General features: G+C 47.4%; 1 protein-coding gene across 1 annotated transcript in view; it reads right to left on the bottom strand.

The window, feature by feature from the left end:
* TRIM66 (tripartite motif containing 66) overlaps positions 1-17,442 on the bottom strand; it is a 40,600-nt gene extending 23,158 nt beyond the window's left edge. The window contains exons 1-10 of the mRNA XM_056115915.1: positions 17,372-17,442; positions 17,115-17,149; positions 10,162-10,262; positions 8,694-8,841; positions 7,604-7,736; positions 7,187-7,303; positions 5,367-5,481; positions 4,734-4,880; positions 2,854-2,971; positions 187-1,091 (exon numbers count right to left, since the gene is read on the bottom strand). Of these exons, the coding sequence (XP_055971890.1) occupies positions 187-1,091; positions 2,854-2,971; positions 4,734-4,880; positions 5,367-5,481; positions 7,187-7,303; positions 7,604-7,736; positions 8,694-8,841; positions 10,162-10,170 (1,692 nt within the window). The 5' untranslated portion in view covers positions 10,171-10,262; positions 17,115-17,149; positions 17,372-17,442. The remainder of the gene's footprint in view (positions 1-186; positions 1,092-2,853; positions 2,972-4,733; positions 4,881-5,366; positions 5,482-7,186; positions 7,304-7,603; positions 7,737-8,693; positions 8,842-10,161; positions 10,263-17,114; positions 17,150-17,371) is intronic.
* Positions 17,443-17,665: the final 223 nt, after the last annotated feature.

Here is a 17,665-nt window from a genome sequence, read left to right as displayed (position 1 = left end):
ACAAGTTGGGGCTCAGACATGATGTGCTCTGAAGCTTTCCAACTACGGGCCCAAGAGGGGTCCAGGGTTCATCTCAAGACCAATCAAAAGGAAGAAGCTGTGCGCTCCTGCGATGCCTGTCTGCGCCCCTGTTCCCTGAGTGACCCTAGAACAGGAGAAGGTGTCCCAAGCCAGCCTGAGGCTCACCTGCACGGTGTCCTCCTGGCTCTGGGACTGGACAGGGGCTGGCTGCCTCACAATGTAGTTGATCTGGCCCACGATGGTCTGCTGCAGATGCTGAGGGGACTTGGTCTGGCTCAGCTGCAGGCTGGGCTGCTGGGCCTGAAGGAGCAGCTCCAAGTCCTTCTGCATCTCCTCCAGTTCAAACTTGTGGTGCATTAAGTCCACGTTCTGGGAGCAGGCAGGTCCAGGGGGGCTCTCATGCTGGCCGGAGGCCAGGTGCTGAGACGGAGGTAGAGTTTGGGGGGGCTGCTGCTGGGGTGGTGGCGGCAGAGGGGGTGGGGGCGGCGGCGGCTGCGGTGGCTGCTGCTGAAAGTGACTGAGCTTCAGCTTCTGGTGGTGGCCGAACTGCACCTGGATGGACGGGGCCTGCACGGGGGGCGGGGCGTGGGCTCCTTGCTGCACGTCCTGCGGGGGCACGATGCACACCGGTTGGGAACTCAGGGGCTGCCCCAGTCTCTGGGGGGTGCTCTCTGGCTCCACGGTGGGCGGGGTTTCCAGCCAGGGCTGCAGCAGCTTGGGCGGGTGAGGATTGCAGACCAGCTCCTTCTCCCTGGGTATCAGGCTGGAGCACTGCAGTGGTCCCATGTGTGGGGGCACCATCTCGGAGGGTTGCCGGAAGCCGTGGGTGGGGTGCATGCTGGGTGGGGGCATCGGGCCTTTGAGGGAGGGCGAGACTGGGGAGCAGTGGGAACAGCAGACAGAAGAGGAGCACAGCACTGACGACTGGAACTTGTGTGAGGGGTGGCTAAGAGTCTCTTGCTGGGTCACAGAGGACTGGTGGCTTTGATAGAATGATGATGGTCCCTGGAGGGCGCCATAAGCAGGAGTTTCAGCCCGGGACAGTTGGCCACCTTCAGTGGTTATACAGCCTGGAAATTCAGAAGAGAGAGCGTTTCCTAAGGGAATCTGTAGTTGCTCAGCCTCCTGCTCTTGGGACCCAAGATCATCAATCAACAAATCCATGCAGGATGCAGGTGCAAGAAATCCGACCCCTAGTCTCCAAAACTCAGTTGTCTCACACTGAATCCTCCTAGGGACATATTCCAGGGACTTAGGATCATTAAGACATCAGGGATCCTAACCAGAAAGTGTGTTCTGATTCCATATGAACCATTATGTAATCCCCTGGGCCCCCATTGCTTGTTTGTTTGTTTGTTTGTTTGTTTTTTGGGTCACACCCGGTGATGCACAGAAGTTACTCCTGGATCATGCCCTCAGGAATTACTCCTGGCGGTGGTAGGGGGATCATATGAGATGCTGGGAATCAAACCTGGGTCGGCTGCGTGCAAGGCAAATGCCCTACCGGCTGTGGTATCGCTTCAACTCTCCCCTCCCCCCACCCTTAAACAGAGCCTAAGAGAAACTCAGGACGAAAAAGAAAGCTGAACTCTGGGGACAATGGGGAGAGGCAATGAACCAAAGAAGAAACATCCCAGGAAAATAAGCAGTCTTCAAACAAAGTCTTGGGAACTGTGAGTTGGGCAAGTAAGAGAAACGTGGGGAAGGCCAGCGGCAAGCACGAGCCCTGCTTGGAGGTCTCCGGGCCTTATCCAGGAGGAGATGATCACTAGTGCAGCTGTTTCCTAGCCCCTAGGTTCCTGTAGCTCACCGGGAGATTTTTTGTTTGTTTTGGGCTGTTTTGGGTTTGGGGCCACACCTAGCTGGGCTCAGGGTTTACTCCTGGCTCTGTGCTCATGGATCACTCTTGGTAGACTCAAGAGTGCTGCGAATTAAATCCAGGTTGGATATGTGCAAGGTGAGCATTTAACCCACTGTACTATCTCTCCAGCCCACAGCTCACCGTTTTGATGAGGCTGCCTTAGAAGAAAATGAAGCTCCCGGAGGGCAGGAGGTGTGTTTTACTCACCCTTGGTCCCTGAATACCCAGCATGGGGTCTGACCCAGAGCAGAGGCCCACCCTAGCTCTCCTGAATTAAATGAGAGGGGAGTGGGAGACAGAAAATAGACCTAAAGCTATTCACCATTCTATCAAGTTTAAAAAAAAAAGCATTCAATAAGATACATATCCTAGGTGGAGGCAGAAACTGGCCATGAGTTTTAATGACATCGGGTCACCAACATAGACACTGCTTCAAGTTGACCGCATTCTGCATTTTGAAGACAAAAGGCCAGCAAAATAATGCAATAGGAAACAGAAATGCACCAAATTGTGGATTATCTGTGTACATATAAACTCCAAGGGCTGTATAAGACTTTCTCTCCACTCTCCAACTCCTGAGTTACCTCAGACAGGGGACATAGGCAAGCATGTCCAAGCATACCCTTGCATGAGCTCAGAAACACAGGTTCACCTGCAGCATTCTGGAGACCAGGGCCTCTCTTGTCTCCTCTCCAGCAGTGAAATGAGGTGACGGGACATTTCATGCAGAATGTGAAACTCATTGTCATGGCTCTTCAGATTGCTCATTATCCCCTCACAACCCCACTCCCCACCAAAAGGGATAAAGTCGGGGGGGGGGGGCGCAGAGGGAGGGTTGTGAATGATTCCATGACACCTGCAGTCTGAGAGAGAACCTTCTCGGGCATGTCAACCAATCCAGTAGGTGGAACAGATGCTCTGTATTCACTCAGCAGTTCAAAAGCCCCACCCCCATGTGGGTCCTAGCTCACCGAGGGAAGCCAGCTGCTTGGTCCAAAAGTTCGGTTCCCAGGTGAATCTGATACTCCAGGGGGAGCCAGGATCTGTGTTACAATTTGTCTCTAACAATCGCTGCATCTGAAAAACAATCTGACAAGAGGACTAAGGTCATTTCTTTGAACTTCATAGCCTAAGTGTCAACCCTCTCTCTTGAGGGGCTTCTGCACGTGACTCTTTAATCCCTGGTCCCCTCCCATAAGCACCTTAGTATTTTATTTTACATCCTCTTCCTCCCGTTACACCACACTGATACCCTCTCCCTGTCTTTTTATTTTTGAAACCTTTTGAAACCTCTACATTTTTTCCTTTTTTTTTTTTTTTATTTTTTATTGCCGTGCAGGCGAGATACTCTCAGTAGCTTGCCGGGCTCTCCGAGAGGGGCGGAGGTATTGAACTCGGGTCGGCTATGTTGGCCGCTTGCAAGGCAAATGCCCTACCTCTGTGCTATCGCTCCAGATAGCACAGCGGGTAGGGCATTGGCCTTGCGCACAGCCAGCCTGGCCAAGCCAGGTTCGATTCCTCCTCCCCTCTTCGAGAGCCTGGCAAGCTACTGAGAGTATTCAATATGCCAAACACAGTAACAAGAAGTCTCACAATGGAGACGTTACTGGGCCTGCTAGAGCAAATCAATGAACAACGGGAGGACAGTGACAGTGTGGACAGTAATTTTTTATTAATGAATCACTGTGAGGTATAGTTGCAGACTTACAAACTTTCGTGCTTGCGTTTCAGGCATACAATGGTCAAGTACTCATCCCTCCACCAGTGCCCATTTTTTACCACCTATGGAACCTCTACATTCTTATCGCTTTCAGTTCTCAAATGTACAAGTCTGTGTCCTCTATAACTCTTCTTCAAAATAAGTGTGTGCTAATGTTTTCTATTATTTAAAAATTTTTTAAAGGTCATCAATGTAGCTCAGTGGTGAAGTGCATGTTTTTAATATATGTGAGGCTTTGGGCTCAGTCCTCATCTCACCCCCAAAATATTATCCCTCAGTTCCAGTTTTTGATTTCCAAACTACTTCTTTGTTTTCCTTCTTCTCGTTTCTGCCTCTTCTTCTCAATCCCCACCCTTAGTTGCTTGAGTCAAGTGTCTGAGCCTTCTACCTTTCTAGGATTTCTTTCAAGAGATCCCCAGGGATAGTCTCCTGATCTCTAGATTTCCAGACTTCACGTCATTACTCGTCCTCTCTCACCTATGTGGCAACAATAGCATCCCCCACTTAAAATCTTGGGGGATTTTCTGCTGGCTTCTGCACAATGCTCCTCCTTCTGTTTCGATTTCTGATCATGGATCATGGCTCCACTCCCCTTCACACATTCCCTCCCACTATCTCAACTGAAAACAATGGTGTTTCCCTGGGTTCTCAAATTGTTCTTCTCTTCATCCTTCATTCGCTCTTTCAAGGTGGTACCACTTGAACTGCAGTGATGCCACAGCTCTGTCTCCAGCCACGGCTTTTCTTCTGACACCCTGGCTCTTCTATTAAAACCAGAGAGTGGATTTTTCCCTTTAGAATTCCACATATCCAAATATCAAAACTTTCCATTTCTTTCAATTGCTTGCTCCTCCTGGGCATTAGCTTCCCCAGATGCCCATCACTTTAACTCCTCTCTACAGCTCCTGCTTTCCTCTTCATCCCCTACTTAAACACAAACAACCTTCTGTGGGATGCACAACACACCCCTGGTTGTGCCCAGAATAATCGTCTGAAAAACTATGACCTAAGACAAGAACTACAGAGTTTGTCTTTTCAGCTCATGGGTCCTTTGCACTGTGGGCTTTTGTAAAAGATGACATTCACTTATGAACTCTAAGGCTGTGAGTTAGGATGGGGAATTCTTCTTACCAGCTCTTTGCTGAAAAGAAAGGGGATGCTGGTTTTGCTGCAGACAGCCCAGTTGATGAAATTCTGCACATGTTCGAACTGCCGGTTGAGAACCATGATACTCTGTAACTGCTGCTCCAGTTTCCGCTTTCTCTCGTTTGTAATGCCCTGGGTATGAAGAAAGAGAGAACAAGTGAGTCCCTGCTCCTGCTCCTGGACTGCAGTCCATTCTTTTGGCAAGTCTGGCGGCCTTTGTGCAACAGTATGAATGCCCATGGAAACAAACTGGACGGCAGCCCTACAAGGAAGACAGCAGGACAGAGGGATGAAGGCAAGAGAAAAGGTGGATAGACATATTTTAGGACTGGGGAAATGAATGAATGTTTATTTATATCACTTGGACGTGCAACTCTTCCAAAGCGATGAAACTGCACGGTCCAGGACAACAGCTGAGCTTAGAGCCACAGCACTGATGGGAGCTAGCACTAATTTTCCAGCCCTGGAGAAGTCATCCTCCCAAAGACTAGAACAGGGATCTAAAGAACAGGGATCAGCCAAGAGCTACTGGAATGGCACATTAAATCCTGGAACCAGTTTTGCATGTGCCTGGTTTCTAACCAGGCGAGCCCAGAACCCGTTCAGGTGAACCATTACCTCCAGCTCCTCTATCAGCCCATTGGCCTGTTTGTTTAGCTCATTCATCAGAACCATTTTGGCCATTTTGATCTGGTTTTCCACCTTCCTGTGCTGATGTTTCACCTCAAAAATCCTGTTTAAAAAAATGAGAAGGAAAGAATAGAGCATGGTGAGTCCTTTCCTCCAAGTCTGAAAGAACAAAGTGCCTCAACAGAAGGAAGACTATTAAGCTTAGAGTTGAATGGACACCCATTTCTTTCCACAAAGAAAGGAGAACCTTCATCTGTCACTCCACCCTAATACAACCCAGACCACTAGATCTAATGAGCCACAAGCCCAAAATCCAATTTGATTTTTCCTAAGTAAACTCAAGTACACACACAGGTGAATCCACCAGCTCAGTTTCCTAAGTAAACTCAAGTACACACAGGTGAATCTACCAACTCATACACCACTAGTGGCAGGACAAAGAGTGATAACCTGTGTTATCGTATTTTAAGATGTTATCTTAAAATAATGATGCTACACTTAACATTTAGTGCCAGCTGGTAAAAAGAGCATATATAGAATCAGAAAATGTACTAGCCAAGGGTATAGAATGTGTGCTATGGATTTTAAGGGAATGGGAAGTGACTGATAATAAGTAGAGGGGTTTCTGTCTGTGGTCATGAAATATCCTAAAAGTAGACAGTAACATAATGTCTATATAACTTCTATAAATTTACTAAAAATAACTGAATTATACATTTTTCAAAGATAACATAAGGTCAAACTGTCAGTGATAGAACTCTTGTCTTACATCTAAGAGACCTCGGGCTTAATCCCTGGAACCATAAAATTAAAAAATGAAGTTAATGCTATGTAAATTACAAATCAGTAAAGATGTCTCAAAAAAAAAAAAAGAAGAATGAGCTTTGACATGGGCTGGAGCGATAGCACAGTGGGTAGGGCGTTTGCCGTGCACACGGCCGACCCAGGTTCGATTCCTTCACTCCTCTTGGAGAGCACAGCAAGCTACCGAGAGTATCTCGCCTGCATGGCAAAACCTGGCAAGCTACCTGTGATGTATTCGATATGCCAAAAACAGTGACAAGCCTCACAATGGTGATGTTACTGGGTCCACTCAAGCAAATCAATGATCAACGGGAGGACAGTGACAGTGTGACAGTGACAGAGCTTTGACACACAAACATAACTTCTACTCCTAGTTCAGTCATTAATTAGCTATGTGATCTTAGACAGGTCACCCAAACTCACTGAACCTGTCTCCTCATAACACAGATAATCCCCAACTCAAAGAACTCTAAGAATGGATAAACTAATGAACATATGGTGTCCAACCCAGAGCCTCCCGCATGACTAACTCTATGAATTCTTAACATAAAATGCCAACAATTGCATGTCACTTATAGACAAACACAAAAGACACTGGGAAGCCCCACAGGAGAAACAGTGACAAACTGCAGCCCAGGGCTCGGGAATGGAGAGTATTTTGATGTACTAATTGCCCTCACTGGTGGGCAAATACAGAGCAGACTACCACACCCTCATGATAAGCAACGTTCTACACCCCGTATCTGCTCTGTGGCCTTATTTCTCAAGCACCTAACTCTGACTAGTTTGTAAGCACTTTCAGGAGGCACCTGCTCTGGCTCAGACTCATACTCACTAACTCTAAGGCTTCTAAGGCCAGAGCTATAGGTCTTATATAGGTCTTATAGGATATAGGCCTTCTGGGGCATGTGCCAATGTCTACCTGTCCTCTTCAGACACACTGAGACCCAGGATGGGAGGGAAACGGTCATGTTCAGTACTGATAGGGGCCTCGCCTGTGTTACCTGTCCTCAATTTGCTTAGCAGATGTCTGCAAGCTGGATTTCTTATGCGCCACCTGTGTAGTCACACTTTCCAGAAGCATCCTCTGGTTTTGCAAGACTTCTTCAAGATGTCTACACCTAAAGGAAGAGGTAGAGAAGAGGCTGAAGAGGGCTTACACTAAGCATGACAGCCAAGCAAGAATCCTCACAGTGCACCATCTCAGCTAGGCCACAAGCAAGCTGGAATTATATTGAGGGAAAGTCAGAAATACTGCAGGCTTGGTCCTTCAGGCCTTCTCCAGAGAAGTCCCACAACAGCACTAAATACTTCAGCCCAGGGTCTACCGGCCAGCTTAGCCACAGAGAGGATTTTGATTTCCGACCCCCTCCCCGTCTCCCTCCCCTCGCAAGCACTCTTTGGATAGTCAGCCATCCAACCTGTGTTCTTTATGTTCCACCATGAGGCAGCTATGGCACGTAAGCACGTCACAGGTCTCGCAGAAAAGTTTCAGCACTTCCTGAGTGTGTAGAGGACAGTACAAGGCATAGTCCCCAGCACCACCATTCACTCCTGCCAGAGAAGATGGAGAAAGTGGATTTCTTTTGCCCTGGAAGATCTTACGCTCAACTGAGCAGCCCTCAGCCCTCAGCTCTCAGTGGGCACAGGTCAGACACGGGCTTGGAAGAAAGACATGGCCTGTAGCCCTCAATGCAAGCAGAAAACACCCCCATGTAGGCTCAAGCCAACTGAATATGCCCACATGCCAGAACCACCAACTATCAAGTCCCAGGTGTCCCATGTGCCAGAGGCTGAGTAATAACTTGCTACTGCTGCACAAGGATCTCCTTCAGAATGTCTCCTGCCAGTTTCAGACTTAAACGCTTCCTTAACCAGGATTCTGTGAAAATGCACCTAAAACCAGCTACTCAAACTTGCCAAGATCCTGACTAGAGCATATGGATTGTGATATCTAACTCCTGTGGGGCTGACCAAAGAAAACTCCCTCTTCCCATGGTCCAGGACCTTGGGAAAATACTTTGAGGAAGAATTGTCATTTGAAACAAATTGGGGGAGGGTGTCAGGATGCAATACAGTGATAGACTACTTGACTTGCATGTGCATGGGCCTTGGATATGGCCTCCAGAGCCACAAAAAAGTAAATAAAATAGATGGTTCTGGATAAACAAATGGGTAAAACCCTAATCCAGGTTCTTAAATTAAATCAAGTAACTAATTCTAAGTGAGGCATGGTTACTCTGCTTGAGATGAACTCAGCCTGCTTTCCACAGTAACTCAATTCAACAGTAATTCCCTGTACCATCTCTCACCATCTCCCACCCCACCACTGGGAACTGTAAAATAAACTATGTGCTAGAGGAAAACTTTCTTTGTTTAATTTTTGAGACCACCCTTGACTCACAGGAAAACAAGGTCCCAAAGTTCTTCTCCAGGGAATCTGTAGGGTTCAGCACTGTGTAAGAGCGTGTAAGCTGGTGGAACGGGGAGGGAGGGGTTGGGAGTTGATACCTGAAGATCCCTTCTGGGAACGGGGAAAGAGAGGGCCTCCTGGGGAAGGGCCATGCCGGTGCTCCTCGGTGCAGGAGCTGCACAGCCAGCGGTTGCAGTAGGTACAGAGGATGTGTGCCGCCCTCTTCTCCTTACACTCTGAGCAATTCTGGAAGCAGAGGGTGGGACATTATTCTCCTGGGGACTTACCTCTTTATGAGGGGTAAGTGCTGTAGCGGTCCTGCAGGGCTGTTTCTCCACTCTCTAAGAATACAATTATGGGGGGCTTCTAGCGGTGAAGCAGGTAAAGGGGCTCACACAAGCATCCTTTGTGGTTAAAAGAACAATGGCCTCAGGTGCTATTTATGTAAGTTCTGTGCTGAAACCATTGAGGATGTTACATGAATAAGATGAAGATCAGATCAGCTCTCAAGGCTCGAGGAGAAGAATATCCAGTGGAGAACACTCTCAGAGATGCAAGAATGCTAAGTACTAAAAAAGCAAGGGGGGTTTCCAGGAGCTCTCTAGGGGGTTCCAGGAAAGGCTTCATAAAGAGGCAACATATGGGGGGGGTGGATATTGAATGACAAATAAAAGTTCACCGAGGAGTAAGGAGGGAGGAAACTGGAAAATCACAGCAAAACAGAAAGTTCAGTGTGGCAGAAGAGAGGAAGCCACAGCAGTGGGAGTCCCCAGAAGGTGACCCCAGCATCCAGGAAAGAGTAAGCACAGATCAGCTTTCGGAGATGTTTCCACCACCAGGACTTGCAAGGCCCAAGAATGCTGTATCCTTTCCTAGTTCAAATTCATTTGGTCAGCAAATACTTTGCAGGGCTGATGTAAAACATCTGGTGGTAAAGAGATAGGGGAAAAATTCATCTGTCTGTGCCTGAATAATAACTGGCAACCAGACTAGTCTGCATTCCAACAGCTCTGTCCTCAGACTGCCATCTGACAAACCAATCGTGGGCACGAGAAAAGAGAAATCCAAGTTTTACTAATTCAACTATGAATTCCTTGAGGCTAGAGAGAAGATGGGTCTCTGTCTCCCTTGTACCCACCATAGGCCCCGGCACTTAGTGGACATTAAAAAATGGTGGACTAAGGCTCAATTAAGTAAATTAGCAATAAAATGTAGTGACAAGGATATAGGTGGATGGATGCATGGGCAGGTGGATGGATGGATGGAGGATTTACAAGAAAACTGATGAAAGTATTATCTCATAAGGAATGATAGAAATATAGACTTATGCTTAGCACCATAGTTTAATAATTTTTATATTTTGGTTTTTGGGCCACACTCAGTGATACTCAAGGGTTACTCTTGGTTCTACACTCAGAAATTACTCCTGGTGATGCTCAGGGGATCATATGTAATGCTGGGGATTGAACCTAGATCAGCCACGTGCAAGGCAAACCTGTATATCTCTCCGACCCCAATTTAACAAGTTTTGAAGGATCAGTTGATTCTTTGCTTGTCCTAACTTACCCTGGCCATATCGGATTGCCCAGTAGAAAAGCACTGTAGAAAAAAATGTTCAGTTACATCGCTGGTGAGGCATACTCCATTACATCCAGGACAGATGAGCTCTAGAGAAATAAAGACAGAAGAATCAGGGCAACATGGAAGACTGCATACTCTAAGGCTATATGAAGCCCCAAAGGTATGTGCCAATACCACTCATGCCAAAATGTCACAGCTTTCACTTTCTGTCCAGGTACCAAGAACAAAGTCTTGTCTCTGCCTCTCCCTCCCACACACTATGCAAGGCCCAGCCTTGCTCTGGCTCTGGTAACTGAGTATCTTCCTGCTACTCCCCCTCCTTATTTCACAGTCATGAGATCCCATCTCCCATTGCTGGTTAAGCTCCAGAGGGTAGATTTAGGCCAGGCCTCAGCCAGTCATTAAGATTACAGCACAGTGCTGGGGCGAGACCCAAGAGGTAGAACACATGCCTTGTATATGAGGTCTTAGGTTTGATCCCCAGCATTATATGCCACTCATTAAACATGGCTGAAGTGCTGCCCAAATAAAACGATTACCACAGAAATACATTAATTAGTAATTCCCTTACTAATTCCAATTCTAATTTGGAATTAGTAATTCCAAATTAGAATTGGAAATTACATTATGTAGGAGGAGTTTGGACCACACCCAGCTGTGGTCTCAGGGGTCACTCCTAGTGGTGCTTTCAGGGACCAATTGAGGTGCCAGGGATTCAAACTAGAGTCCACTGTATGCAAGGCAAGTGCCTTACCTCCTATAGTATCCCTCCAGCCCAGAAAATTACTTTCAAGATCTCAAAGTAAGAGCTTCCAAAATGCTTTCAGAGAAGAGGAAGATTTTAGGCCCAGGGGACAGTACAGTGGTTGAATGGGACCAGTTGTAGTTACTGGTTTTGGCATATCGAATACACAGCGGATAGCTTGCCAGGCTCTTCCGTGCGGGCGGAATACTCTCGGTAGCTTGCCAGTCTTTCCGAGAGGTATAGAGGCTTTTGGGGTGACCTCTAATCACCCTTGTAGGTGTTACCATATTTGAACCCTATCAAATATGGTACGACAGTGGTTAGGACGTATGTTCAAAATGGCACCATGTGGTCCTCGGAGCATGGCCAGGTACCGCCTGGTGACCCCTAGTCATCACCAGGTGTTACCTTGGAGGCCCCCAATGTCACCAGGGTGACCCAGCTACCCCCAACACCACAGAGTCAGAGTAGCATCACATCGGGCTTTGCATTGGGCCCTTGCAGGGATTGTCCAGAAATCACTGGTGGGGCCCTCAGACCTCCTAAATACTTCTTGGGAGGCCCCCACAAAAGAAAATAATTTTATTCCTTAATAAACCTGCCTCTCATCTAGAAGGTACATATCCCTTGGTGCAGCCAATACCAATCAGTCTACCCCTGAGGCTTCACCTAGTCCATGTGGGATTCACCAGCCCATATTTGAATGCTTCACCCATGAACATCTTTCTCCCAGGAAATGCAACCATCTCCAACACATTTCAGCACAGCAGGCTCCTGCAGTAGGGGCATGAGACTACTGTCTGGAAACCAAAGGCTCTTCAATCTCTCCCAAAAGGGTCAAGAAGAGCCTCCAGATCTGTGCCAAAAGATGAGGGTGACCTAGAAAGAGACTGGCAATGGCAATGGCGGTGAACACATAGGACCACTTCAGTCTTCCCCACCTCAATTTAGCAACTCGCTATAATGGCACCTGCTCTGAATTTGCAATCAGACAAATCTAAGTCCAAACACCAAGTTTTCCAGTCAGAACCCTTGGGCAAGGCCCTTCATCTCACTTAACTCCCCCTACCCCAATTTCTTCATATGTTTAAAAAAAAAGGAGATGCTGGAATATTAACTGAAATAATACTCAAGAAAGTACATGATCCTGCATGAATGCTGACTTTGAATTCAAAAGATTCCTCGTATCCCAATTATCATCTCTCACTGACCAATTTTCTTTGATGAAAATCAAATAATCTAAGAAAAAGACTGAAAAAGAAAAGGACATAAATCCTTTCCCTGTCTGCAGGCCTTTGCAAACCTATTTGAAAGGTAAAGGATAAAGTGTACTTAAAAAACAATTTTTAATGAGTTTGCTAAGAGGTAGAATGGGGAGGGAAAGGGAAACTTTGGTCATTGGTGGAAGGACACGACTATGACAGTAGATTTGGAGTTAATACACTAAATACCCAAAACTCTGCTATTAGTAAAGCCTTATAAATTAGTGTGCCTAAGTAAAATAAACAAAACAAAATATTTTAAACAAATAAGAAAAGGAAAAGTGGAGTTGAGGGCCAGAGTGATAATACAGCAGGTAGAGCACTTGCCTTGCATGCAGCTGACCCAAGTTTGATTCTGCACTATACATGGTGAAACCTCCAGGAATGATCCCTGAGCACAGAGCCAGGAGCAAGCCCTGAGCACTGCTGGGTGTGGCCAGAAAACAAACTAAAAAGGTGGAGTCAATTCTCTACCTTTAGAAGCAAGACTGTTCTCATCCCCTGCTTTGGCTTAGATTTGTCTGATTGCAAATTTTGAGCAGCCAAAGCTTCGGTGAACAAGTTCTAACCATAGACCTCAAATAACTTTGTATGATCCTGCTCTCACTTTAAGACATAAACTACTCCAAGTGGGATTCTGGCAGGTGAGAGACCACTTTCGAGAGAAGCCCCAGCTGTTCGACACCCAACCTGAGGCCTATATAAAGTTGTCTGCCCCCGTGGACTCAGGGCAACCAGAATAGGCAAGATTAGCCCGGCCCAGCACAAAAGCAGGGCAGAAGCAGTGAGTTCCAAACCAAATTAACAACTAGTAATCATAAACTAAATAAAGTGTGGCTGTTGTCTTAACCACTAAATTACTGAGTGGCGTATTGTGCAGCCAAAGTTAATGCTGGAAAAATATAAACCCACAAGTACAAAATAACTGTTAGTATACTTCTTCCCCCAAGATTTCACACAGCCACAGGTTTCAAGGACAGAACTGAATCTGAATCTCAAATATTCCCCAGGCAGTCAAGAACAAGGACGATAGGTGTTCCCTCTCCACAGGTGGCACCATCCAGGAGTACCAGGTGACTGTCCCTCCTTTCTACTTGACTCGCCCTGGAGAGATCCTCTTCATCTCCCACCAGGACATAAATGCTGTTGTAACTGTTGAAAAGTTCCCATACTGCATTCATCTCTCCTACACCAGATGCCCAAACATTACTTTCATGCAGTAACACAGTAACACAGCCTTATCAGCATAATGGAAGGGAAAAAAAGAGAAATTATTGAAATTACTGTGACAAGGTCTCTCCAGTGGGGCCTTAAAGGCCAGAATCCTCAGTTAGGCATTAAAACCCTTTCTAAGTTGGCCTCATTTCTCTCTCATCTCACCTCTCACTCTATCGACCATGTTCTCTGCACTTTTTGTCCTTGTCAAGTCCAGTATGTCTGTTATCTCCCCAATATAACAGGCTTTTGCAAAACTCTGGTATGTAAAAAAAGTATTTCCTCTCCCTAAAATACTCCCTCTTTGATCCCCTCCTTTACAGATAAACTCCTATTCATCCCTTCAAACCTGTTCAAATGTTCCTCCTTTGAGAAGTCGGGCTGATTTCCCTCAGGATAAGTTAATTATTCCCGCTTCTGGGTTCCTACAGCATCCTTCTAGTATAACAAATATACCATTGCACCTTAAATGTCTGTTCATATGTCTGCAGACAAAAATAATCCATAGTTTGCACAAAAGAATTTTTAGCAGGTTGGACCATCTGAAAAACTGACCATTTTCGGATCAGGTATTTTGTGTGTGCAATTTGCACTCACGGCCACTGAAAGTAGTAAAAAGCCATATGGAAATGTTCAGGATGTGGGGAAAAGCCAGGCCAAGATGTTAAAAGCATCCTGTGTAATCAAGAACAGAGGTGTGGGACTTCAGAAAGACCATGACTGCGAGATGTGAGATCCAGTGCTGGAATTATTTTTGTAACCTTAGGTAAGTCAGCCCCTTTCTCTGAATCTTACTTTCTACCTGTTTAACATGAGGGGACTGGGAATAATAGGAAGTAGGGATCAGCTGGCCCTCTGCCCCTGCCAACTGCAGTCAGGCTTTAAAAAACATTCCTCCCAGGCAAGAAGAAAGATGCCAAACTGCAACCTGGCTCTCCCATTCAGAAGGAAGTTTCAGGGCAGGCTTGTTGCTGAGGGGAGCCCTGGGTCTTAGAGCTCAGCCTGTCTGAAGAGGGACTTCTGCAGCAGAGAGTCACGTGGCTGCAGTGCCAATAGGTGCCAGGGCGGCTGCAGGCCCTGAGTGGACACAGGGGACATGTGGTCTCTGTGCCACACACCTTCACTGGGAATTGCTTCTCTTCCCCTGAGGAGGTTCCTCACCCCTACCAAGCTGTGTCAACCTTGAGCTTTATTTAATTACTACCTTGATTCCCGGCACCCCATAGGGTTCCCGAGTACCTCCAGGAGTGACCACTGAGCAGGAAATAAACCCTGCACACCACTAGGTGTGGCCCCCAAATTCAAAAACATTAAATAAAATGAAAAGAGAATTTCCTGGCCAGAAGATAGAATAACGGGATGCTTAAGGCCTTGACCTCTGGAATTACACAGCACTCTGAGCACTGCTGGGGTGGGCTGGGCCAAGTATTGCTGGGCCCCCAAGAATCTCTGGGGAAACACTTAATAAAAATAGAGGAGCCCCATTTTTTTTATTGTGGATATCAGTTATGTTAGGCAACCAGAACACTTAAACTCTTAGGGCTGTGGGTATATATAAAATGACAAGACACCTACAGACATTAACATTATTAATATTTAACATTAACTTAATCATTGAATACATATTTAAACCACACTGTGTACAAATTATTAATATTATAGGCTTTTTTCTATTTGAATTATCCGAACAACAGCTTCAAACTTGTATTCCAAACACAATAGGTACCACCAGTTTTGAGAAATGTAGAACTGGGGTCAAAGGCCACAGGACCATCCCCCAGGGAGTTGGGGCTGTTGCTTCCAGCAGAGAGAAAGCACAGGTACCAGAGGGCCTCCTGGGACCGTGGGGCCCTGGAGAACGGCTCTCGAAGTCAAGGCTAGTCAGCCTGTCTGTCACAGAGTCAGCACTTCGACTCCTTGGGAGACTTTTTCTCCTGGGAAAATTTTCTTTTACCATCAGTCCCCTCCGTGCCCCAGGCACTTCACATGAATTGGCTCAATTAACTTTCATCCCACCCCGAGAGCTAGGCACCGTTCCCACCGTGCCCTGCTGAAGCGACGGTGGCTGCAGTAAATCACCATCAAAGTTGGTCCCAAGCAGAACTCTGTCAAACACCACCACCGTCTGTCAGCCTCTGGCACCCAGCCCTGCCTCCTCTGCAATATTCCCCCCTCATTCATTCCTCCAGACCAGTGCATTTTATTTTGATTCACTAAATAAGGTGATTAGAAGTAAATATTCCGTACTAGTGATCAAACTATCACTGAAGTTGGCTGCTCTGGGAATCCAGAAGGTGGCGAGAGCCAGTCCCATCTGTGCTGCAAGATTTGAGAAAGGGGAATTTTGAAAGAACCAGAGATTTTTCTATCTGGAGAAAATTAACTCGAGGGAGGGGGGTGCAGTTTTGGCCTATAGCCCAGTGGTTCTCAAACTTTGTTTACAATTTCTAACCAGACAGAGCACCTATAACCAGACTGCTGGCCAGTTTACACTGTGTACCATTTAAATGAGCATTATAGAGACTGGGAGGAATCTGCAATTAAAAAAAAAAACACCCAGGTGGGTACAATGTACTACCAAGTTTGAGGACCTGCACCTCAGAGCAAGTGTCCCTGTCCCCACAGCTGAACCTAACTGCTACAGATGAGAAAGACAGGCTCACTCAGCTTAAAAGCACCATCAAGAAGTGAAGTACAATGCGACAGACCAGCCAGCCATTTGTTTCCCTGACAGAGGGCAGGTACCTGACAGACAATGGTCTCCTGCATCCAGGTATGAGGGTGGAGGTGGCAGTGAGTTGAAGGACACAGTTTGTCTCTCATAACTCGCCACTCCACTAAAGGACTCAGGAACAGGTTTAGGGTCCAGGCTGAGGTCTGCTCCACAACGACCACTGCAAGGGTGTGGAAAGTGTGCGGAGCCCAGGCAGCAAGGAGTGGGCTTGAGGCATGAACTGCAGAGGCAGGTAAACTGGACACCAGCGGGGCTGGGAGCGGGAGAGAAATCTGAAGAAGGTGTCAGAAGGGGGTCCACTCATCACACCAGTACACACACCACAGCCTGAGGCCAGGCCTAAGCAACCCTCTGAGGGTTTTAGAGGCCCTTCCTCCCATAGCTCTGGTCCAGGGCCCTGGTGCTGACTCCAACAGGGCATGCATTCTCTAAAATGGCCTGACACGCCCCTGCCAGCGCTCACCTGTAGAACCAAACCCGAACAGCCTAAGCTTGCAGATTTAGCTTTTTCAGCAGTTCACCTAGCTAATTCCTTCACCATACAGCTGGTGACTGAGAGATCCAGAGGACAACATAGGGGGTTAGCTAAAAAATTACAGCATCCTTATAAAAATACAGATGGCACTTAGCACCATGGAGCAGTTCGATTATCGCTGCACAAAGTCAGAAGTCCTACCTCCATCTGCCTGCCAGTCACTACACAGAAGAAAAACTCCAGCAGTATCCTTAGGCAGGCTGGCCATCTCACTCACTGCTCCTTCCCTCCCAGCTTAGGGCAGCCCCCCAGTATTGGCATCAGCAAAGACCCCCACCACCACCACCACACATACCACTGAAACCTTCCCCTAGCCTGGAGTTCAGAGGCACAACCACCTGCACCAGAAACACACTGCACCCACTCCCCAGATGCCTCCCTGGCTAGCAAAGCAGAGTTGGAGCCTAAAAGGACAGATGCTCCTGCCCTGGCTGCCAGCAGGCTTACCTGTGACCCCTGATGCCCTGAGATTAGAGCAACACCTGGGAGAGAAGTCAGAAGAGCGACAGGTGAGACCACCACAGGTCCCCCAGGACGGTGCTTCCCCGGCACCCAGAAACACCCACCCCACATGCAGGAGCCAGCCAGGCTGCAGGGCCTAAGCCTCAGGGAGCTGGGTCCTGGGTAGGGTCTGAGGAACAGCCTGGAGCCTCTCCTCCCTTCTCTGGTGCATCCTCAACCAGGGCTGCATTTCTCCAGCTCACCTGAGACGCTCTTGCAAGAAAGGGCTTGGATGACTCCTCCTGTTCCTGTTTATCTCGAAGGCTCTGCAGCAGTTTTCCCAAACTGAACAGCAAGAGGGGAGACCTCAAAGAGGCGACTCTCTTCCTAGCTGCATCTCCTTCCTAATCCTCTGGGTGCCTTGGAACAGAAGCTCAGAAGGAAGAAAACGAGATTTTCAACTTTCAGGAACTAGCTCTGTCGCCCTCTGCACAGCTCGGGAGGCCATCACTCTCTGCCTTTTAGGACTCGATCCAAAAATCCTTCAGCCCTCCATG

This window comes from Sorex fumeus, unplaced genomic scaffold (genome assembly GCF_029834395.1).
Source record: "Sorex fumeus unplaced genomic scaffold, SorFum_2.1 ptg000030l, whole genome shotgun sequence".
NCBI classification, from domain to species: Eukaryota; Metazoa; Chordata; class Mammalia; order Eulipotyphla; family Soricidae; genus Sorex; species Sorex fumeus.
This window is presented reverse-complemented; position numbering and strand designations above follow the sequence as displayed.